At 42.3% G+C, this 24,997-nt stretch overlaps 1 protein-coding gene across 3 annotated transcripts in view; it reads left to right on the top strand.

Moving 5' to 3' along the window:
- The window catches only part of kcnh6a (potassium voltage-gated channel, subfamily H (eag-related), member 6a), a 220,707-nt gene that overhangs the window by 29,715 nt on the left and 165,995 nt on the right, over positions 1–24,997 (top strand). For all 3 annotated transcript variants that reach the window (XM_048560824.2, XM_048560822.2, XM_048560823.2), the window contains exon 2: positions 10,686–10,916. In XM_048560824.2, coding sequence (XP_048416781.1) covers positions 10,686–10,916 — 231 coding nt within the window. The remainder of the gene's footprint in view (positions 1–10,685; positions 10,917–24,997) is intronic.

The following is a 24,997-nucleotide window of genomic DNA, read 5'->3' as shown; positions in this document are numbered from 1 at the left end:
TTTTATACTTTACTGAAATAAAGAAAAGTATCATTTCACCTCTCATGACCTGAGGACATCCCAAAGTGCTTTGTAGCTGATACAATTGGAACAAGTAGGATGTTGAAAGAACATTACAGAAGGATCAATTAGCACTGGAGCAACAGTCCACAGACTGCAGATTATATATCAGCCAATGGGGTACTCCTTGAAACTTGAAACATTCAGAAACGATGTTGCCAAGGCTGCAGGGTTTAAGCTACAAGGAGAGGCAGAATAGGCTGGGACTATTTTCCCTGGAGCATCAGAGGATGAGGGGTGACCTTATAGGGGTTTATAAAATCATAAGGGGCACAGATAGGGTGAATAGCCAAAGTCATTTTCCCAGGGCAGGGGAGTCCAAAACTAGCAGGCATAGGTTTACAGTGAGAGGGGAAAGATTTAAAAGGGATCCAAGGGGCCGCTTTTTCACGCAGAGAGTAGTGCGTGTTTAGAATGAGCTGCCAGAGGAAGTGATGGAGGCTGATACAATTACAACATTTAAAAGGCATCTGGATGGGTATATGAATAGCAAGGGCTTAGAGGGGTATGGGTCGAATGCTGGCAAAAGGGACTAGATTAATTTAGGATATCCTGTCAGCATGGATGAGTTGGACCGAAGGGTCTGTTTCCGTGCTGTACAACTGTATGACTGCTATTTTTCTCTCACAATGCCTTGGAATCTGTCAGGCCCACCTGAGATGGCAGACAAAAGCCTTAGTTTAACATCTCAGTCAGAAGGATGGTATCTCCATAAGCAAAATATTGCCCCTGCCTTCTAGCCGACCCAGGCCTGAGGCATGAATTTGCAATCATCTGATTCATTTTGAGAATCCCACAGCACTGAAGGGTTCAGCAGCAAATACATTTCTGTGTGAGTTCAGCTCTCCTGTTGTTGACAATGATGACTTTTGCAGCACAGCTCCCTGAGTAGTCTCTGTTCAGTGTAAATCTGAACACCCATGTGCCAGCTATTCAGCCATTGAGTGCATCACAGCCAGATCCAATCCATATCCTGTCACACTATGCACAACCAGAACCTCAGAGGGAGGGCAAGTTCACTCTGATTGCATTCCATTATATTGGCATTCATCCTGCCTCTGTCTAAACATCGAGTCTTTTTTTATAGGCTGAAAAGTTAAACTCATTTGAATCCTTTAGAATTCCAGAGTCTAAACATTGTCTGTTCTGAGGACTGAGCTGTGATGTGGCTGTGCCTTTTTTCCAATGATTCACCCGAGGCGCAGACAGTAAACCTTTATCCACAGCCATTGCTCTAAATACACGCCTGACTGTGTTCCTATGGGGAGGTCCTTCTCACTTATTGTCCCAGGAATGAATGATGTCGTGTTATTTGGAGATCTTTGCTGTGTTCTAGCTCGTGTATGCTTTGTCAGAAACTGCTCCTGCGAGCAAATATTGGTGTGAGCCAGCATGAAACTCGATAGTCCAATGTCTGAGTATAGCAATGAGCCCAGCAGTAGAAAGGCCCTTTGTCGCAATATTCACCTTCCTGAAGAGTTTACAACGAACTTATCGCCTATTAGACTTTGGAACACAGTAGAATAAATATCAGCCCCCTGTGGTTCCACTATAAATAACAAAGCAGCTGTATAAAATGAAGTGAACAGTAAAATGATACGGTACTACGTAGAATATAAATGCATTGCTTCTCACATATGGAAATGGATGTGATCCAGTGTTATAATTATCTTGAGGAAAAACTGGATTCAAAATAGTGTTAAGCCCATCTGGTAATACTGTTGCTACTGATTCAGAGAGTTCATGGTTGAACTCCAAGACTGCAGTGATGTGCTGTGAGAGTGCTGAAGCATTACAAAGTGTTAACTTCATTCTGTGAGGTGAAACTGAGAGCTGTTTAAGTGAGGTCATGGTACTTTTTGAAAACAAACAGGCAGTATGTGGAGTTTCCCAGTCAATATTCTTCTCTCAGTCAAACCTGAGAAACTGAATAATCCTCTCATTGCTGTGATTCTCTGCAGAAAGCAGCTGCTGTACTTGCATGCACACATCCCAGTGTAAATGCATTAGCTGTAAAGACAATGGGAGGCCCCGATAGTATTTTTGGATGTGTCCGTGCTCGCTTCGGCTCAGGAATAGTACACTCATTTGAGCAAGGGGCAGCAATCACAAGGCTTGGTGCTGCTCCTGATCTGCTCCCCATTTCCCCTAATCCAAACCCACACTCCTCCCCGAGTACAGTGAACCCCTCAAGCCCCAAGGCCCTTCAATTGGACCCTGATGTACCCTCTGTCCAGGGCCCTGCTCTCTCTTCTGAGCGAGAAAATCCACTGTCCAACACATTAGACTTCAGTAGCAACAACAGCCTGCCCTTTCAGATAGGACATTAAAGGATCATTCAGGCAGATGTATAGGATCCCACAACATTACTCCAAAACAATCAGGGGAGTTCCCTTAGCATTCTGGTCAACATTTATCCTCCGCCACAAAAAGCAGAGGACCTCATCATTTATCTCAGTGCTGTTTGTGAGAGGTTGCTTCATACAGTTTGAAGATTGTAGTTCGTACATTTAAACAATGATTCTACTTCAAAAGCACATCATTGAGACTGTGAAGGGTGTTATAGAAATATGCCTCAATTTCTTTTAAATAAAATGACTGACTCTTTCTTGACAGTCTTCAGCTGAGTTCACATGTTCCCTGAATACAGGGAATCACAAATCAAACTGGAATTTTCCCAAAGCATCTGATTAAATGATATAATTAATTCCCTGATAGAGGGAAAATAATGCCCTGAAGGAGGTCAGGTACAACATAAAAAGAGCTGCAGTTGTCTTTCCTCTTTGCCTCTGTTTGTCCACATTAAGAGCCGAGAGTCAGTTTGAGCTAAGTGATTGTTAGGGATACACTCGCTACCCCCCACCCACAAATGGGAGGCTATTTCACTGTAATAACACTGCATGGAACTGGAGGAACACAGCAGGCCAGGCAGCAAGAGTGGAGCAGGAAAGCTGACGTTTCCGGTCGGGACCCTTCTTTAGAAATCTTTTCTGAAATCTTCATTTCTGAAGAAGGGTCCTGACCCGAAACATCAGCTTTCCTGTTCCTCTGATGCTCCTGGCCTGGTTCCTCCAGCTCCATGTGGTGTTATCTCTGACTCCAGCATCAGCAGTTCTTACTATCTCTGGCAATTTAATTGTGTTGTCTTTGTCTCCAGGAGGGCATTTGTACCTGATGCAGCAATGCTTCTGTTAGTGCCATAGCACAGGAACCAGCCGTGGGTCAGGTGGTATTGAAATATTCAACAAACATTTATTATAACACCTGATATATTGGAGTCATAGGCACTTCAGTGCCTGAATCATAGAATTCCTATAATGTGGAAAGAGACCATTCGGCCCATCATGTTTGCACTGATCCTTCAAAGAGCATCCCAGCCCCCCACCCTACATCCATAACCCCATGTCTCAGCCACATAACCCATACATCCCTGGATACCACAGGCACATCTTCGGACTGTGGGAGGAAACCGGTCCACCCAGAGGAAATTCACACTGACACAAGCAAACACCACACAGATAGTGACCCAAGGCTAGAATCAAACCCAGGTCCCCAGCATTATAAGGCAGCAATGCTAACTACTGAGCAACCATACCATTCTATCTGATATAAAACTGTTTGGTAACTAACAATAGCCTATTTCCATCAGCATTCCATGTTTCAGGTGGTCCCAGTTAAGATGAAATCTTAGACTTCCATAGCTTCAGGTTATATGCAGTGATACAATGAAAATGATATGAGTATGTGTCTTAATGGTATACTGCATGCTAACTGTGAGACATAAAATAGTAGTAACAATTTCAATGTGAGCAGGAACTACTTCATATGCAGAATGGAAACCCACGATTTTCTCTGAATTAGAGCACAAGGTAAAGAACAATCAATTAAATGGAGATGATCTCAGATCTCGACCCATTCGGTCCAAACATCCTTCCCCCTAGCCCTTCTCCCACAATCCTGGAAATTACTCTCTCCTGGTCTTCCTATTCCTTGGCAAGTGCCATTGAAGCTGGCTCCAGTCATGAACCATACTCTGTCATCATCGTTTCAGGGAATCTGTCAGTGCTGAGAGGGGCCATTGTGGCTATACTAGATCTTGGAAAGAGCTATTCAATTAGTTCTAATTCCCACTGTTTTGCATTACACTGTGAATTCCTCCTTTTCCCTGTTAAAAATTGCTATTAGTCTTTTTTACATCACTCTTTCAGGCAGTGCTTTGTGGACTAGAGTGTAGTGCATCAAAAGAACTCATCCCTTCTTATTCTTTGTCAACTAATTTAAAGCTGTGTCCTCTTGTATCTGACAATGTAAATAATTTCTCATTTAGCCTATCAAATCCCTCTTAAATCTTTTCCTTACCACCTGCGCTCAAGTAGAATTCCATTTGCAGTCTCTCTATGCAAGCGTATTTCTCACCCAAGTCATTGAGTCATAGAGATGTACAGCATAGATTCAGACCCTTTGGTCCAACTCATCCATGCCAACAAGATATCCTGATTTAATCGAGTCCCATTTTCCAGCATTTGTCTCATATCTCTCTAAACCCTTCCTATTCATATAGCCATCCAGATGCCTTTTAAATGTTGCAATTGTACCAGCCTGTATCACTTCCTCTGGCAGCTCATTCCATACGCACACCACGCTCTACGTGAAAATATTGCTCCTTCAGTCCCTTTTAAATCTTTCTCCTCTCACTTTAAACCTGTGCCCTCTAGTTTTGAACTCCCCAACCCTGGGGAAAAGACCTTAGCTATTCACCCTATCCATGTCTGTCGCAATTTTATAACCTTCCATAAGGTCATCCCTCAGCCTTCGATGCTCCAGGGAAAAAAGCCCCAGCCTATTCAGCATCTCCCTGTAGTTCAAACACTTGAAAATCTTTTCTGAACCCTTCAAGTTTCACAACACCTTTCCTGCAGCAGGGATTCTGGAATTGAATACAGTATTCCAATACTTGGTAAATTCTGTCTGTGTCCTCGCTGAAGCTTTTACATTCTTCTGAAACTAGACACAGGTCTCCCACAGAGGCCAAACCAGTATTTTATAAAACATTTAATTTAACCTAACTTATTAAGCCAAAAATTATGTATGCTTTTCTCATAACTTGCGCAGCCACTTTCAGAGGCTGCCTTTATCAAGCTGGCTAGCTATTCCACACATGGCAAAGTAACCATCCTACCCTGTATGGTTAGGGTCAGGGTCAGGCTCAGGGTCACTATAGAGAGAAGAGTGCTAGTGAGCAGCTGATGGAGTGGAGAATCTAGCTGTTTCTGTTCCAGGCCACCCAATTTCGACAGGAATTTGGAAGTCAGTCTGCCAAACACTCCCTGACAAATTGGGCTGATAATGTCAAAGACTCGTCCCTTCATCATTGAGTGGTGAATTGCCATCTTCTGAATTTTGGGGCCTCCCATCATCATGATCCTTCAACTGTTTTGCTAGGGCAGTAAGACCCACAAGTCACCTTCCAGTAATGTCACAGAAATACGCCCACTGGACATAAATAACAGAATGTGAAAAACAGTATCTCTACAGTGTGGAAGCAGGCCATTCAGGTCCACACGAGCCGTCCAAAGAGCATCCTATCCAGACCTAACCCCATAACCCTGAATTTCCCATGGATAATCCATCTAGCCTGCACACCATGGACAATTTAGCCTAGCCAATCCACCCCAACCTGCTCATCTTTGTACTGTGGGAGGAAACCCACACAGAAGAATGTGCAAACTCAACACAAACTGCTACACAAGGCTGGAATTGAACCCAGGTCCCTCAAGCTGTGAGGCAGCAGTGCTAACCACTGAACCAACCACACCGTGTGGCTAGAGTTTATTAGAAAATCAGAAGATATAAGACCAATAGAGTTCAGAGGATAGTCTGATATATCTCAAATTACCATGTGGTTGGTGTTAGCCTGCAACAAACAGAGTTTCACTGTACTCCTGTAGTTCTGTACTGGAGTACAAGTGACAATAAAGAACATTCTATTCTATTCAATTAAAGAACTCAAGCCTAAACACAATTGTTGACCCTGCCTTCTGCTTGACCAGTCTGTCTTGAATTCAAACTCTTGAATGTAGACGTAAAATCCTGCGACAAAAGACAGTCTCCTGCCCACCACCAGCCTGACTCTTATTTAACAGTGGACAGGGAGGTGCCAGACATCCCATCTACCCAAACGGCCAGTTCATTGATTGATTGATTTATTGTCATGTGTACCTAAATAGAGTGAAAAACATTATTTGAAGTTAGAGAGTCCATTCACCAGTCTAATAACAGCAGGGAGGAAGCTGTTCTTGAACCTGTGGTGCATGCGTTTAAGTTTCTCTACCTCCTACCTGACAGAAGAGATTCTAGGAGAGCATTAGGGTGGTGGAATGAGTCTTTGCTGATGTTGGCAGCCTTTCCATGGCAACGAGTTGTCAAAATAGAGTCTATGGATGGGAGGGTGGCTTCTGTGATGTTCTGGGCTGTGCACACAACTGTCTGTCGCTTCTTATGGTCCTGGGCAGAGAAGTTGCCATGCCAGAGAGTTATGCACAGGGATAGAATGCTTTCTATGGTTCATCTGTAAAGGTTGGTGAGTGGTCTTATGGAGATGCCAAATTTTCTGAGCCTCCTGAGGAAGGAAAGGTGTTGTTGTGCCTTCTTAATTGTCACATCTGCATGGGAAGTCCAGCATAGGTTGTTGGTTGTCATCACTCCTAGGAACTTGACCCTCCCAATCCCTTCAACCTCTGCTCCATTAATGTAGATGTGGGCATGTTCTCCTCCTTTCTTTCTGAAGTCAATGATCAGTTCTTTAGTTTTGCTGATGTTGAGAGAGAGGTTGTTGTCATTGTGCCATGTCATCAAGCCCCCTATCTCCTTTCTGTATTCTGACTCATGGTTGTTTGATATTTGTCCTATCATCGTGATGTCATCAGACTCTGAAGTGGCAAATTAATGGTGACATAATAGCCTCGCTGCACTATGTTACCCATTGGAGTGGAAGGATCAGGCCAAGTAGGTAAACTGGCAGCTTTCACTGCATGGGTTTCAACCTGAATGCTGCTGGGACTACAGGGGCATTGACCAATCAGATTGGCCAGCAGCTGTAATGTGTAACCTTCTGCCCGGATTGAGACATAAATTTGGCCTGGACAGTCAGGTATGATGCGGGCAAGATCCTGGCTAAAATTTCAGTCGAGGTGTGGAGGAAGTAGGGAATACAGCACTCAATAAAACTCCACCCCTATTAGGCTAAAGCACTATCAAATGCAGAGGAGCCACACGATTTTAATGAGTTACAAATGAAATGTTTTTCTATGAAATGAATCTCCTGTGCACTAAAATAAGCAGAAAGGCCATTAATCACTCTGCAGATCTCTCTGCAATTTGAGCCGAATTCTTCACTGCAGTGATTAAAAATGATATTCAATCTCTTACAGAAGGCACAAAGTCTATATGCTGACGGGATCACAGTGAAGACCCTCATGCTCATTATTCTCACCTCAAGAAACTTCGGCAATTTACAATAGGCAGAGTACCGACTGTGCTCAACTAGGCTCTGACTTGCAAAACTCACAACATGTTGTCCAACATCAAATTGGATCCATAATTGGACAGTGCTTCTAGAATAGTCTTAAGTGTGTTAAGAATTTGCTAACATTAGTTTAAGATTATCGGTTGTATGTCACTTACACATGCTAGAAGCTACATATGTAAATACACAGGACCTTGTTCTCTGCAGAGGTAAAGAATGTGTCCAGTCATTGCACTTCCTTAAATAAAGCAAAGGTGCAGACAAACTGTTCCCAAGGGCAATGTCTGTATCAGAGTTGACTTGTTTTTGTCTAAACAAGAACTTAGGGATAACTATTCCCTCGTGCAAAGCCCATTTGCTCAGCAATCAGCATCTTTATTTCATACTTAGAAGCTGTTGTTCCTTTTGAAATTGGTCTTCTTGCCTCTTTTCTGAAGAGTGCAAGATGGAAGATTTCCATGCTGAGTCTCTTTTTTTCAGCAATATTCCAAGTTCTTGTAGATGAAATAGAGTTGTAGAGTCGTAGAGATGTACAGCACGGAAATAGACCCTTCGGTCCAACTCGCCCTTGTCGACCAGATATCCTAAATTAATCTAGCCTCCTTAACAACCATTTGGTCCATCATCCTCTAAACCCTTCCTATTCATATACTCATCCAGATGCCTTTTACATGTTGTAATTGTACCAATCTCCACCACTTCCTCCAGCAGCTCATTCCATGTATGCCCTACCCTCTGCATGAAAAAGTTGCCCCTTAGTTCCCTTTAACTCTTTCCCCTCATACTTTAAACCTATGCCCTCTAGTTTTGGACTCCCCTACCCTCGGAAAAAGACCTTTGCTATTCACCCGATCCACGCTCCTCATGATTTTATAAACCTCTACAAGGTCACTCTTCAGCCTCCAATGCTCCAGGGAAAATAGCCGCAGCATATTTAGCCTCAAACATATAAGTCAAACCCCCAACACTGGCAACATCCTTAAAAATTTTTCCTGAACGCTTTCAAGTTCCAAAACATATTTCCTGTAGCAGGGAGACCAGAATTGGATGCGGCATTCCAAAAGTGGCCTCACCAACATCCTGAACACCCACAACATGATCTCCCAACTCCTATAATCAAGCCACTGATAACTAAAGGCAAGAATACTAAAAGCTTTCTTCACTGTACTGTCTACTATGGCGCCACTTTCAATGAACTATGAACCTGCACTCCATGCTGTCTTTGTTCAGCAACACTCCTCAGGACCTTACCATTAAGTGTATACTTCCTGCCCTGATTTGTGTTTCCAAAATGCAACACCTCACATTTATCTAAATTAAACTCCATCTGCCACTCCTCTGCACATTTGCCCATCTGATCACTCTGAGGTTGTACTCTGAGGTAACCTTCTTCACCACCCTCTCCACCACCAATTTCAGTGTCATCTGCAAACTTACTAACTGAATCTCTTATATTCATATCCAAATCATTTATATCAAAGACAGAAATCTGTGGATTCAGCACTGATCTTTGCAGCACAGGCCTCCAGTCCAAAAAAACAACCCTCTACCGTTACCCTCTCTCTCCTACCTTTGAGCCAATTTTGTATCCAAATGGCTAGCTCACCTGGATTCCGTGTGATCTAACTTTGCTAACCAGTCTACCATGCAGAAATTTGTTGAACGCCTTGTTGAAGTCTTATAGACAGCACCCACTGCTCCGCCCTCATCAATCCTCTTCGTCACTCCTCCAAAACACTCAATCAGGTTAGACAGACACAATTTCCTACGCACAAAGCCATGTTGACGAGCCCTAATCAGTTCTTGCCTTTTCAAACAGATGTAAATCCTGTCCCCCAGAATCCCCTCCAACAACTTATCCATCATTGACATCAGGCTCCCTGGCTTTTCCTTTCAACATTTCTTAAATAGTGGAACCACGTTAGCCAACCTCCAGTCTTCCAGCACCTCACCCATGGCTATCAAAGATACAAATATCTCAGCGAGGGGCCCAACCATCACTTCCCTAGTTTCCCAAAATGTTCTGGGGTACACCTGATCAGGTCCTAGGGATTCACCCACATTTATGTGTTTAAAGACATGCAGCACCTTCTCCCTTGTAATATGGACAATTTTCAGGATATCAGTATTTATTTTCTAAGTTCTCTAGCTTCCATATCCCTCTCCACAGTAAACGCTGACACAAAATACTCAGTTACTATCTCACCCATCTCCTGCAGTTCCACATGAAGAGTGGCTTTGTTGATCTTTGTAAGAGGCCCTATTCTCTCCCTAGTTACTCTTTTGTCCTTAATGTATTTGTAGAACCTCTTGGGATTCTCCTTAACCATATTTGCCAAAGCTATCTCATGTCCCCTTCTTGGCCTCCTGATTCCCGCCTTGGATATGCTCCTACTGCCATCATATTCCACTTGGGATTCACTTGATCCCAGCTGTCTATACCTGGTATCTGCCTCCTTCTTTTTCTTGACCAGAGCCTCAATTTCTCCAGTCATCCAGTATTCCCTACACCAACCATTCCCGACACCATCTCCCACTTTCCAGCTGATCCTTTACCTGTGAATAGCCTCTCCCAATGAACTTTTGAAAGTTTTTGCCTGATATGGTCAAAATTGCCTCCATCGAATTTAGAACTTTAAACTTTATGGTCCAGTTCCCTTTATTTCTTACATCAGTAATTAACTGTAGTAACACTGAACAAAACATATAAAAGCAATCATTTCAAAGTTACAGTGTAGGATAATACACCCAGTGGCTCAAACAGCCATTATAACCTAAATGCAAGCAAGGAGCTGGTTGTATGTGTTGCTGGAGGTTTCACGCTAAGAACTCCCGTGTCCAATAACCTGGTTAAAAAGCCTTATTTTCGATTTTCAATATTTCCAAAACGAATAAACTAGAGTCTTCAAAGGAAATAGAAAAATAATTTCTTAATATGCCATTGATTTTTCTCCTGGTTTGCAGTGTGCAGAAGATTAATGTTCAATTCCAGAAGTCTCCAGATCAATTCTGGATGGCTGGCAGCCCTAACTATTAATGGTGAAGGAGGTGATTAATGTCGCTGCTGCTCAGTTTAATTCTTGTGGTTTTTTTCTCCTAGATCGGAAGTTTCTCATTACCAACGTTCGGATGAAAAATTGTGCCATTATCTTTTGCAACGATGGCTTTTGCGAAATGTTCGGCTACTCCAGGGTAGAGATCATGCAGAAACCGGGCACCTGTGACTTTCTGACTGGACCAGCCACACCAGAGAGTGCAATGGCACAGCTGGCACAAGCCCTACTTGGATCAGAGGAGATGAAAGTAGAACTGCTGTATTACAGGAAGGATGGTAAGGGCATCTGAGCTGTGCATCTTTGTGTCAGTGTTAGAAATCAGGGTCAACTAGAACAGGTCCAGGATTGATTTGAGAGCAGCAGATTCCCATTGCACTTTGCGATTAAGAGCTCAGTTCTTCCCTAGTGGGAAGGGGCATTGTCTTCTGAACAAGGAAAGTGTGTAGAGGGGAAAGGTGGAAACTGATGTTTGTCCTAAATTGTGGGTTTACTATAAAACCCTTGTAAAATCCTGAAAGTCTTTTCTAGCCTAATTTTAGGTCTGGGCATCAGTCTGATAAATACCTGCTGATCAGTGAAAAGGGCTGATAGTGGGATGGGAGGTGGGGAGAATTGTAAGGCCAGTGGGCAGCTGTTTCAAGACACCATTAGGATCCCAAACAAAGTATGCAGGATGTGAAGATGAGAAGCTCTTATCCTCTCAAGTCTGTATAGGGAATTAAAGTCTTCTGGATTAGACTGTCTGGCAGCTCTCTCAATTTCAACAAAATTTCCCTACAGCTTGGTCAGGAGGACTTTGCTGAGTCAGCTGGGCCAGATGTACCTCAGTCATTTCCGATGTCTAGATCACTGTTGGATGATCTATTCACTTTTATTCTTATTTAGCTTTTCTATAACAGTCTAAACAACGTTTTAGCTTGCTAGGCCATTTCAGAGATCAATCCATTGTCAACAACATTGCTGTGCACCTGGGGTCATAGCTAGGCCTGAACCAGATCTCCTTCTCTCAAAGGTACTCTTGAACCAGATGGAAGTTTTATGACAAGCAGGTTCATGAGCATCATCACTGAGACTAGGTTTGAAATTCCAGATTTATTTATTAATTGATGCAGTTACCTCATGTTGCTGAAGCATTCATTCAACTTCTAGACTGCCAGTTCATTAATATTTCTGCTGTGTTACCTTGTGGAGCTGGAACAATAGCATGAGTTCTATAGGTTTACTATTACTGAAACAGATATCTCTTGCTTAAGGGAGAATCTGATAGTGGGCACAATACAAATGCTGTTGGTGAACTGCACTAATAAGTGTGGGTTAACTAATAAACTAACTATCGAGGAAACACTCCAAACTGTTCTGACTTTCATTTCAGGATGTGGTGGGGTGTTGCTAACTAAGAGTGGTCCCTCTTCCCCTGGACACGTGTGGCCACAAGGGATGCTGGGTGCCAAGGGATGGGACAGGGAGGCAGGGGTGATGTTAGAGGGGAAGCCCACTTCATTTTTCCATTTGGAATCAAAACAATAAAAAGCTTCCTAGCCCTTACCCTCTTTGCACTCCCAATGCCCTCCATTCCTGTCGATGCCAGCTCTTGCATCCATCCCCATAAAATCTCAAATGCCCAAATGCATACCAACCTATAACCCTCTACTCAAGCTCCATGACCCCTTACGTCTTCCATTCTAACTCATGCTACATCTTTCCAAAAGCATGTATAGCCTCTATGCCAACTCATTGCTAACTCATGCTAAACCATGATCCCTAAACCTTGACCCCTTTGCCCTTATGTCCTTTGTGCCAGCTCATCAGTGTCCATAACAAGCTGTGACAAGAGCCATAGTAAGCTGTAATGAAGTTCCAAATATCAATTTACAAAACTAAAAAGCACACACATTGATAGAAGTCCAAACAATACCTTTGAATCCATTCATACACTTAGCTAAAAAAAAAACAAAAATGCCTTCCAGTACTTCATCCTTTATTAAAAACAAACATTTATCTTCCAATCCTCCACACATCAAAGACAGATAATCTGTTTATGACTGTTACGGCTGTCTCGAATAAACTGTAAATCTACAGGTTTTGGAGGCAATCGAGAAACTCTACTCTCATACTGATAACCCTCAGGCTTTTGGCTGAAAAGCAACCATCCACGAACTTATTTTTTCAGCAGCAGGCTTTTATGAATTTCAAAATTTAAAGGACAGGAAATTTAAAATTCTCGACAGACTGATCATTCAACAGGTCAGATTCACTTTTTCTGCAACTTAATATCAGTTATCAACAATCCTAATCTGGACCTGTCAAAATGCATCACTTACCTCTCACAAAGGGTACCTTCACCTCTCCAAATGATACTAGCAGTTTTAAACCATTTCTTTAACTTCCCAAAGAGTTAAATTTTAGAACCAAAAGAAATAGCAACAGAAGTAGACCTTTTAGCCCCTCAAACCAGGCCTGTCATTCAATAGGATTATGGCTGATCCATCACTCCCCGCATTCTCTTTCCCATATTTTCCTTATAATCCTTGATTAAATATCTATCTCAGCCTTAAATATACACTGACTTCTGCTCCCACTACTGTGACAAGGAGAGCAAAGACTCTCAATCCTCTGAGAGAAGCAATTCCTCCTGATCTGTCTTAAATTGGTGCCCCTTTATTCTGAGACTATACCCTCTGGCCCTAGGCTCTCCCATAATCCTCTCAGCCCCTTAAGGATTCTATATGTCTCAACAAGATCATCTCTCATTCTGCTAACTGCAGTGTGTAAAATTGTAACCCGTTTAGCCTTTGTGCATAAGACAGTCTATCCATGCCAGGGATGTACCCAGCGAACCTTTTGGAAATCCTGGTAAAATAGCATTTAATTAAAGGAAAAATATGCTTCTGCTCTATGAATAGCAGATGTGTAAACCCATACTACGCCCCCCACACCCAAAGAAAGCCCTGCCAAAAATAACCAATGCCAAGTTTAGGGGAAGGATTCGATGCTTCTGGCCTCTGCAGCCATTTGAGGAAAGGCATGTAGCCCCTCCATGGAAATTCATAAAACATAGAACAAGACAGCACAGGACAGGCCCTTCGGCCCTCAATGTTGCGCCGACCTGTGAACTAATCTAAGCCCATCCCCCTACACTATCCCATCATTATCCATATGCTTATCCAAGGACTGTTTAATTGCCCCTAATGTGGCTGAGTTAATTCAGGTCCAATAGGAGAAGCCAACTTCTTCCAAACTTACCCAGAACTTTAGAAACAACACAATGTGGAGCAGGACCCGTCTTGGCCCAAAATGGCAACCTTCCTACTCCCCTGATGCTGCCTGGCCTGCTGTGTTCTTCCAGCTCCACACTGTGTTGTTTCTGACTCCAGCAATGGCAGTTCTTGCTATCTCCAAAACCTTTAGAGTCTATTTTTCTTTCCTTGTTTTACACTGCCTTTGCACTGAAAACAAATCCTGGAGAAATTCCAAATTTTGAAATTTGCAGTACAAGCTGAATTCAGTAATCCCTCATCACGCCTCACTAACAATGAATGGTGCAAACTGTAAGCAAGAGCAATTCACAGGAGAACTGTCAACATTGAGAATTATTTTTTAAATTTCCTTCCCCATTTCTGACTCTTTAAGAAGTCATTTCCAATCATGATGATTAATCTAAAATCCTCAAAGTTGAATACATTTATTTTGTTGCCTACATTGACAATACAATGACATTCTGACGCACTGCAAAGTTTCTGTATACTATTTCAGCATTGCAACCAAGTTCTGTGTTTGAAAGACCCTCCATTCAATTCTACCAGTGTGAATGTACCAGTTCTTTTCTATCCCATGACTTTAGTTGAACAAGTTTGAGAAGTCGGTCAATGGAATAAGGCTTGACTTTGTCCAATAGCCACAAGAAAGGCGAGCTATTGATTCTCTATGACCTATTTTACACTACAGAACCAAGGCAAAGTTACCCTAATTGGAGGTCATTATGTGACTTGAACTGACCCAAGTCCAGTAAATCAAAGAATCTTACAGTCAGTGCAATAGGAAGATATCCACTCCAACTTCAAGCAGTACAAGAAGTTACAGCTTGCCTTTTCAAGCTTTCAATTGGCAGGACTTGGTACATTGGTATAAATTAGTATGCAGCTACAGCAAGTATTTAGGGAAGTTCATAGAATTTTATTGTTTATTACGAGGAGAATTGAATCTAAAAATGAGGTTATGCTTCAATTTTAAAGTGAGACTACATCTGGGGTACGGTAAAGATTATTGGTCTCCTAGTTTCACGAAGGATGTAAATGCATTGAAAGTAGTTCAAAAAGGAATGTTATTGGATGAAAACCTGTAATAAGCAGATTGTCTTAGAAGGGAATGTTGAACAAGCTAGAGCTAGGCTTGTATCCCCTGAGATTTACAAGCGTAAGATATGACTTGATTGAACTATTTAATATCCTGAAATCTTGGCAAGGTGAATGTTGATGGAATGTTGCATTATAGGAAATTCTACATTTGGAGTTATTTTTTAAAAGTTAGGACAGAGATGCGGAGGATTGTTTTTCTCACAGAAGGTGATTTTTTAGAGTTCGCTTGTCGACAGAGCTCTTGAATAAATTCAAGGGAGAGGCAGATAGAGATAAAAGAAAGGGATAAAATGTTTTGGGGCAGGTGAGAATGTAGAGAAATCAAATCAGCCATGACCTTATTGAATGGCAGAGCAGGATTCGGGGGCCAGGAGCCTACTCCAGCTCCTAATATATATATCTGTGTCAAAAGTCACACCAACAGTTTTATTTGTAATCACAAGCTTTCAAACCACTGCTCCTTCATCAGGTGAAGTGAGATGGTGCTATTGTACAATTTACAGGTGATACATGATATTGCCAAAGCACCAGCACGCCACCAATAGATCCTGTCCCACATGAATATTCTGGGACAGGAAAGCTTGAGGTTAAAGCCGTTGACCATCCATAAACATGTTCTGGGCTATCATCTTTCTATGTCATGTGTTCTGGTATCAAACCAGACTTCTGTGGTTACTCGGTTTTTATTTTGCAATAAAATTGATTGATGTGTATGATGTCCTTGCATGTTCCATTAATATTTATATTCGCAGGCCTTAGCTCTTTTCCAAAGCCAGAAACTAGAGTAGTTATCAGTCTGTGGGTTCTGACAGCTCTCCCTAAGTGAAGTTGGCCACTAGACCTGAGTCTATCTGAGCAGCGTGCAGGATCCCGGCCTACATCTGTGTGATTCAGTCACTGCTACAGTTTAGAAACATTTCCTCCAGCAGGCAATTACCATAATCAAGTTTGTTTCTTGCTGGTCTTAAAATAGGCTGGAAGATGTTTTTTATACTTGTTTTTTAAGCAAGTTTCCCAAGACAAACTGTTCCCTGTGAAAGGGCCTGCAGTGACAGACAGAAACAAACAGGGAGTATAATCACATCAACTCGGCTTCATTTTGATTGCCATGACAATTCAAAAACGGTGATTGCAAAGCTTGTCATTCTTCAGGGTGTAAAAGTATTATCAAGAGTCTGTTTTTATACTCAATACAGAGAAAGGAAAAAGTGTGCTTTAGATGATAAAAAGACGTGACTTGCAGAATCTGTCATTGAGAATTTGAGCTCAGCTGGAAAGCATTCCTCTGTGTGTCTTGCGTTTGGTACCTGTGTTTGCGAATTCACTTACCAAATTCAGAAAGAGGAAAGGTCAGCAAACCTTTGAGCTTTTTCTGCAATTGAATTGTACAATGACTGATCTGTACAATTATTACACCTTTGTTTCATTTTTCTTGCTACAATTACTTTACTGATACTGATTTATTTACGTTCCTCATTCTCCTGAGATCTTTCAACCCCATGACTTTGGGAATGTTTTTGAGCCTTCAACTGTGAAGAGAAATAGAATTATTTTTGAATGTATCTGTCTTTTCCTTATTTCCAATTATAGTTTCACCTATTTCTGCCACTTACGGGACCACGCCCCCTTTCACCATTGTCTCCCTATTTACATGAGGCAATGGGAATCGGGGGAAAGCTCTCCAAAAGTTAGAGTGATACCTTTCAGTTGGTGGAGGCCGAATACCTCAATCTTGGGGTGTGGCGTAAGAATATCAGAAGTAGAGCAAGAGTAGGCCATTCACCCCCTTGAGCCCGGTCAACCTTTCAATATGATCATAGCTGACCTGATGTGACCTTTATCCCACTTCCTGCCTGTCTCCAATAACCTTTGGCTCCCTTGAGGATCAAAAACTCAGCTTTGAATAAATTCAATGGCCACTGAGGTAGAGAATTCCATAGATCAACAAGCCTCTGAGAGAAGAAATTCCTTCTCATCTCTGATGTAGAATTGGCTGAGTAATAGAATACAAAGAGCAATGGTCAATGAGTATTTTATTGGGCTGGAGGAAGGTTTGTAGTGGAGTTCCCCAGTGCTCACTACTGCTTTTCCTGACATATACTAATGATCTGGATCTTTGTGTGCAGGGGACAATATCAAAGTTTGCAGATGACACAAAACTTTGAAGAATTGTAAACAGCAAGAAGGACAGTGTGGAACTACAAAAGGACATTGTCAAGTTGACGGAGTCGGCAGATAGGTGGTGAATGAGGCTCAATACAGAGAAGCGTGAGTTGATACACTTTGGAAGAACATTGGCAGATGATATAAATAGGGGTTACAATTTTAACAGGGGTGTAGGAGCAGAGGGACCTAGATGTACATGTGTACTGATCATCGAAGATGGCAAGGCAGGTGGAGAGAGCATAGTTATCTATGGATTTATTAATAGAGCCATAGAATACAAGAGAAAGGAGGTGATGCTGATTTATACAAGATACTTGTTGGACCTTAGCTGGAGTACTATGTACAGTTGTGGGTGCCACAATATCAGAAAGGTGTGAATACATTAGAGAGAATACAGTGGTGATTTACAAAAATGATTTAAGGAATGTGAAACTTCAGCTATGAGGAGAGATTGAAGAAGTTGAGACTATTCTCCTTGAGGGTGAAAGCTGAGAGGAGATTTGACAGAGGTTTTCAAAATCATTAATGGGCTGGATAGAGTAGATGGGAAAAAGCCATTCCCTCAAGAGAGTACAGGTTTAAGGTGATCTGCAAAAAATGCAAGGGTGATGTGAGACGAATCTTGTTCATACAGTGAGTAATTAGGGTCTGGAATGTGCTGGATGACTATTTGGACAGAAATAGTTTGGAAGGGAATGGGGAGAAAGCTGGAGGTTGGCACTGGATAATGATGCTTGTTTGAAGAGCCAGTATAGCTATATTGGGCTGAATGGCATCTTCTGCACTGTAACAGTTCTGTGATTCTGTGGAATGGAACACTCCGTAATTTGAAACTTCTAGGTAAGGATGACGTTAATGAACCAAATGAATTTTTACAACAATTGATTCTATTTTCAAAATCACCATCTTCAAAACTAACTTTCAAATCCGGATTCATTAATTAAATTTAAATTCAACAGGCTGTCGTGCTGGGACTTGAACCCACAACTGAGGAGCAATAATCTAGGTTTACTGGATTGTTAATTTTGTGACATTACGACAGCACCAACATCTCTGATCCCCATTATATAGCAATGTTCTGCTATCTCTCTCCATTTAAAGAATATTTTGATTTTTCATTCTTCTCACCAAAGTGGACAATCTCACATTTTCCCTTATTTCATTCCAGCTGCCACATTTTTGCTTATGAACTAATCTGTCTACATCCCTGTATGGTCTCTTTGTGTGTCCTCCTAACAACTTGCTAGCTTTGTATTGTCAGCACATTTGGCGCAATACACTTGATCTGAGGAGGCATTGGGGTGCAGTGGGTAGTGTCACTCCCTCTGGGCCAGAAGCTCTGAATGTGAGTCTCAATGCACAACTTGATGGTGAAAGAAATGTGCAGTTTTAATATGTCCTGTGCTAACTGCTTGACTATCAACCCTTTCCAATGTGAAGAGGAAACTGAAGCCTCTACTATCATTATCCCGGGTATAACATACATACAAAGTGTATGTTATTATGAGCAACTCTCCTTGAGAGGGCAGGTGTCTCACTTGGCAAGACAGACAGTGTGAGTCAGATTATGCCAACAGCAGAATTCCTGTTCTGGCTGGAGTGGATATGTGTCTTTGCTCCTACCCTGGTGGTTTGCACCTACCCCTGGTGGTTTGTTCCGACCCCTGGTGGTTTGCACCTACCCCTGGTGGTTTGTTCCGACCCCTGGTGGTTTGTTCCAACCCCTGGTGGTTTGCACCTACCCCTGGTGGTTTGTTCCGACCCCTGGTGGTTTGCACCCACCCCTGGTGGTTTGTTCCGACCCCTGGTGGTTTGTTCCGACCCCTGGTGGTTTGTCCCTGCCCCTGGTGGTTTGTCCCTGCCCCTGATGGTTTGTCCCTGCCCGTGGACAGTGAACTGAAGAAAGAAGAAAGTACTTGGCCCCTTTTCCCAAATCATTAACTTTGATTTGAAATAGTTGTGGCCCGAAGACTGATCCCAGTGGCACTGTCCAGGTCGCAGCCTCCAATCTGAAAAGACCAGTTTTTCCTGACTCTCTGTTTCTTGTAATTTTAACCTTGATCCAATCTCAATACCACAGGCTGTTATCTTGTGCAGTGACCTTTTATGTGGCTCCTTATCGAATGTCATTTGAAAATCCAAGTACATAAATGTACTGGTTCCTCCTTATCTGTATTGTTTGTTACATCCTGAAAGATCTCTAATAAATTTGTCAAACATAATCAAAACTATCTTGCTGCTGTCTGATTGTGTACGATTTTATCAAGGGCCTTTATCTACCAACTTCACAATGGGTTCTAGCAGTTTCACAATGGTGAACATTACGCTGTTTTATGCCCATTGCTGTTCGATCATTCTACTCAAACTGATTAGATCATACAATATCAGAACTAGGAGCAGGAACAGGAACAGGCAACTTCCCACCTCGAGGCTTCTTGCCTGTTCCATCATTTGATACGATCATGACTGATTTTGTCTCAGCCTCAGTTCCACTTTCTTGCTTGCTCCTCAATATCCTTAAACTTGTTACTAATTAAAACTCCATCTCTCTCCTCCTTATGTTTATTCACTCTTCCCGCTCTCTGGGGAAGTGATAACCACAGATTCATGAACCTTTGAGAGGAGTAATTCCTCTACATCTCTGTTTTTTAACCAGCCACCCCTTCGCTTAAAACGCTGACCTCTTGTTCTAAATTCCCCACAAGGGCGAATGTTCTCTCAACATTTACTTTGCCAATCTTACATACCTCAATCAGACCTCACTTTATCCTTCTAAATTCTAACAAGGACTAAACTGGTCAATGGCTTCTCATAAAGACATGCCCTTCATCTCTGAAATTAAACTAGCGAACCTTCTCTGAACTGCCTCTGGTGGAATGTGATTCTATCTCTTTATTTTCTGAACTGTATTCCTTTCTCTTTCTTGTTCTGATCTCCTTCTTTATGATCAGGGTGAATCTAGTTTTCCATTTGGTCCATCCTTTCGAAATTCAAAAGAAAAGTATAAGATTATTTTTACCAAGACGGCGTCATGAATTAGACCTTTTAGCTCTGGAACGTTAGGAGTTACATGACCTTCTGAGATCAGCCTGCTGTCTGTGAGGTGTGTCATCAAGATAGAGTCTGAGCAGAGTTTCATACATTTGAACTATCACTTCTGTCCCTTTGTTATCTCATTGACATTGTTGCCAATGTTGTGTTTGGTCAGCTTGGTATAATACCCTCTCCTCATGCTCCTCTGTTTAAATGATTTACTTGTTTGTTCATAACTTGTACGCTCACATGTTATTTAACAATCCACAATGGTCACAGAACCATAGAATTGTTATATTGTAGAAGGAGACCATTCAGCCCATCGTCACTGCACTGACTCATCAAACAAGCATTATTACCTAGTGCCAATTTCCTGCCTTTTCCCTGTAGCCTAGCACATTATTTTTATCCAAATAATCACCCAATGTCTCCTTGAATATCTCAATTGAACCTGCCTCCACCATACTTTCCAGGTAGCGCAACCCATACCCTAATTACTCACTGACTGAAAAAGTTTTCCTCACTTCACCCTTGCTTCCTTTATGCCATCACTTTAAATCCATGTTCTTTCAGTCTCATTTCTTTAAGCATAGGAACAGTTTCTACTCAGTTCTATCCAGCAAGCTCATGATGTTGAACCTTCTATCAGACCCAAAAGATCTAAACTTCAGATCGTCTGTAATTTATAGCGGCTGCATAAGCCAGTCAGTTTAAATTCCACTGCCCAGATCTCCTCTGTTGAACAAGGACCAGGTCAGGGTGAGATGCACCAGAATCCTAGCGTTCTAGGGAGTCTGCTATGCTCGGGTCAGGGACTGGGGATAGGTCCAGGGTTCTGGCCAGGAGCAGCACAGGTGCCTGTAATGTCTATCCTTGTTCCTATTCTCGGCTAAACTCCTGGTTGTGTTATTGGTAAGATCATCTCCAGAGCACGAGTCAAAATCCCCACCAGTTTCAGTTTTCCACTCCCCTTGGTGTGAAGAGGTGCTTCATGAAATCATCCTTGGTTTGGCCACCTCTAAATTTACATTGGCTCGACTGGGCCTTTCTATGAGTGGAAAGTTTCAGTTTGTTAAACTTCCAACTATTTTAATCAACTTAAATCCCTTAATTAGATCACTTCTTGCTCTCCTATTTCTAATGAAATCATAACGGACATTTAGTGTGGAGCAAGTCTGCCTCCAGGATTTTCCACACATCACTGGGCCCCACCACCTCTCCCAGAAGCTGAACCAGTATCCACGCTCCCCGCACTGTGAGAGATGTTCTTTGGTTGCAAGACAATGTAACTAATTGGTAACTATTTGCTGTCTGTAGGGAACAATAATAGTGCTCGGATATTAGTATCTTAACTACTAATATTTTATTGTGTTTTTTAAATAAAATTTACTTGAATGCTTTAAAAAATATCAACATTAAAAGATTTTCTGTGGAATATTATTCAAAAAGCTCCATAATGTAACAGGCTTGCTTCTCTCCATTTCAAACCAGACAGGAAATCTAGAAGATATCATTTCCAATTCATTATTTTGTCATAATTACTGATCGTCTAGTACATTGCCACTTTAATTTCAAGTACAGGATCGGAGGCTTTTAGTGGTAGGATGATGATGCGGCTCTGTTTTTGGAAGCTGTCTATTTGCAATGAAGCCTGAATTGTAATTTTTGTAATCAGCAACAATTTGCTTTGTGTTCCACTTCAAGCATGTTGCTTAAATTAGCCCTAACAGCAGCGTGAAATTATCCAGACAAGTATAGCTGAGACCTCCAACAGCCTCACTGAGGTCTGAGATATTGAGAGTCAAGTCCAGGACATGTGGGCCATGTAATTTGATGGTTATTTTCACTGGAAGTGTGAATGAAAGCAAAAAAATTGCAATGCAAAGTTGATAGATTTAGCAAAAGGAAAAATTTGTGATAAGTGAAGCTCAATGTAGAAAAATGTGAGGTCTTCCACTTTGGATTTATGAAGGATTGAACAGGGGACACTGCAAACAATGAAAAGCCAGAAACAGTGACAAAGAGAGGGGCTCCATGTACAAGTGTCATTAAAGAGTTATGAGCATGTAAAGAAAATAATTTGAAAGGTAATAAAAAGCTGGCTTTGATACCTAAAGTACTGGACTACAAGGAGGTAGAAATCATTCTTTAGAGACATAAAACCCAGATTAGACCAGACCAGATGCTGCTATAAGCAGCATTGCCAAAACAATTTTCATCAAGCTCCAGAATATCACTCATCTCTGACCCTGCCACAGTTCAACTGTCACTGAAACACTCACTCAGACCTGATCACTTCAAGACAGAAGTACTGCATTGCTCTCCTCCAACCTCACCTGCACCTGGCTTGTGGATACGAAAACAAACTATTCGGGGCAGGAGTGAAAGGGACAGGGTGGTCATTGTGGGAGACTTTAACTTCCCCAACATTGACTGGAATTGCTATAACTCTAGTACGCCGGATGGATCAGTTTTTGTCCAATGTGTGCAGGAGGGTTTCCTGACTCAGTATGTCAAAGGGCAGACAAGAGAGGAGGCCACACTGGATCTGGTACTTGGTAATGAACCAGGACGGGTGTTTGATTTAGTGGTAGGTGAGCACTTTGGAGAGAGTGACCATAATTCGGTTACATTTAGTTTATCAATGGAAAGGGATAAGAACATGCCACAGGGCAAGAGTTATAGATGGGGGAAGGGGGCAATTATAATGCGATTAGGCAAGACTTAGGAGGCATAGAATGGGTTAGCAAAATGCAGGGGATGGGGACAATCGAAATGTGGAGCTGGCTTAAGAAACACATATTGTGTGTCCTTGATAGGTATGTCCCTGTCAGGCAGGGAGGAAGTGATAAGGTAGGGGAACCGTGGTTTACCAAAGAAATTGTATCTCTTGTTAAGCAGAAGAGGGAGGCTTAAGTGACAATGAGACGAGATGGTTCAGATGAGGCGATGGAGAGTTACAGATTAGCTAGGAAGGATTTAAAGAGAGAGTTAAGAAGAGAAAGGAGGGGACATGAGCAGGCATTAGCAGGTAGAATAAAGGAGAACCCCAAAGCTTTCTTTAGGTATATGAGGAATAAGAGGATGACTAGGGTAGGAATAGGGCCAGTCAAAGAGAGAAGTGGGAAGTTGTGTGTGGACCCTGTGGAGATTGGACAGGTGCTAAATGAATATTTCTCATGTGTTTACACTGACGAACAGGAGAATATTGGAGAGGAGATGACTGAGTTACGGGCTACTAGAATTGAAAGGATTAAGGTTAGTAAGGAGGAGGTGTTATCAATTTTAGAAGGTGTGAAGGCAGATAAATCCCCTGGGCCGGATGGGATTTTTCCGAGGATTCTCTGGGAAGCTAGGGAGGAGGTGGCAGAGCCTTTGGCCTTGATCTTTGAGTCCTCATTGTCTACAGGTTTAGTACCAGAGGATTGGAGGATTGCAAATGTCGTGCCCTTGTTCAAGAAGGGCAGTAGGGATGACCCAGGTAATTATAGACCTGTGAGCCTTACATCTGTTGTAGGAAAAGTTTTGGAAAGGATTATAAGAGATAAGATTTATAATCATCTAGCAAGCAATAATTTGATTGGACATAGTCAGCATGGATTCGTCAAGGGCAGGTCGTGTCTCACAAACCTCATTGAGTTTTTTGAGAAGGTGACCAAACATGTGGATGAGGGTAGGGCAGTTGACGTGGTGTACATGGGCTTCAGTAAAGCCTTTGATAAGGTTCCACATGGTAGGCTATTGGAGAAAATACAGAGGCATGGGATTGAGGGAGATTTAGCAGTTTGAATTAGAAACTGGCTTTCTGTAAGAAGGCAACGAGTGGTGGTTGATGGAAAATATTCAGCCTAGAGTCAGGCCACTAAGTGGTGTGCCTCAAGGATCTGTTTCGGGACTACTGCTGTTTGTCATTTTTATAAATGACTTGGACACAGGCATAGGTGGATGGGTTAGTAAGTTTGCAGATGACAATAAAGTCGGTGGAGTGGTGGACAGTGTGGAAGAATGTTGCAGGTTGCAGGGAGACTTGGATAAACTGCAGAATTGGGCTGAAAGGTGGCAAATGGAGTTCATTGCAGATAAATGTGAGGTGATTCACTTTGGGAAGAATATTAAGAAGGCAGAATACCGGATCAATGGAAAGATTCTTGGTAGTGTGGATGTGCAGAGGGATCTTGGTGTCCATGTACATAGATCCCTGAAAGTTGCCACCCAGGTTGATAATGCTGTTAAGAAGGCTTACGGTGTGTTAGGTTTTATTGGTAGAGGGATTGAGTTCCGGAGCCGTGGTGTCATGCTACAACTGTACAAACCGCTAGTGCAGCCTCATTTGGAATATTGCGTGCAGTTCTGGTCGCCCCATTACAGGAAGGATGTGGAAGCATTGGAAAAAGTGCAGAGGAGATTTACCAGGATATTCCCTGGTCTGGAGCGCAGGCCCTATGAAGAAAGGCTGAGGGACTTGGGTCTGTTCTCATTGGAGAGAAGGAGGCTAAGAGGGGATTTAATAGAGATGTACAAGATGATCAGAGGATTAGATAGCATGGACAGTGAGAGTCTTTTTCCAAGGATGATGACTTCAGCTTGTACAATGGGGCATAGCTACAAATTGAGGGGTGATAGATTTAAGACAGATGTCAGAGGCAGGTTCTTTACTCAGAGAATGGTAAGGGTGTGGAACACCCTGCCTGCCAATGTGGTTAACTCAGCCACATTAGGGGCATTTAAACAGTCCTTGGATAAGCATATGAATGATGACAGGATAGTGTACGGGGAGGGGCTTAGATTAGTTCACAGGTTGG

This window comes from Stegostoma tigrinum, chromosome 31, assembly GCF_030684315.1.
Source record: "Stegostoma tigrinum isolate sSteTig4 chromosome 31, sSteTig4.hap1, whole genome shotgun sequence".
Lineage (NCBI taxonomy): Eukaryota > Metazoa > Chordata > Chondrichthyes > Orectolobiformes > Stegostomatidae > Stegostoma > Stegostoma tigrinum.
This window is presented reverse-complemented; position numbering and strand designations above follow the sequence as displayed.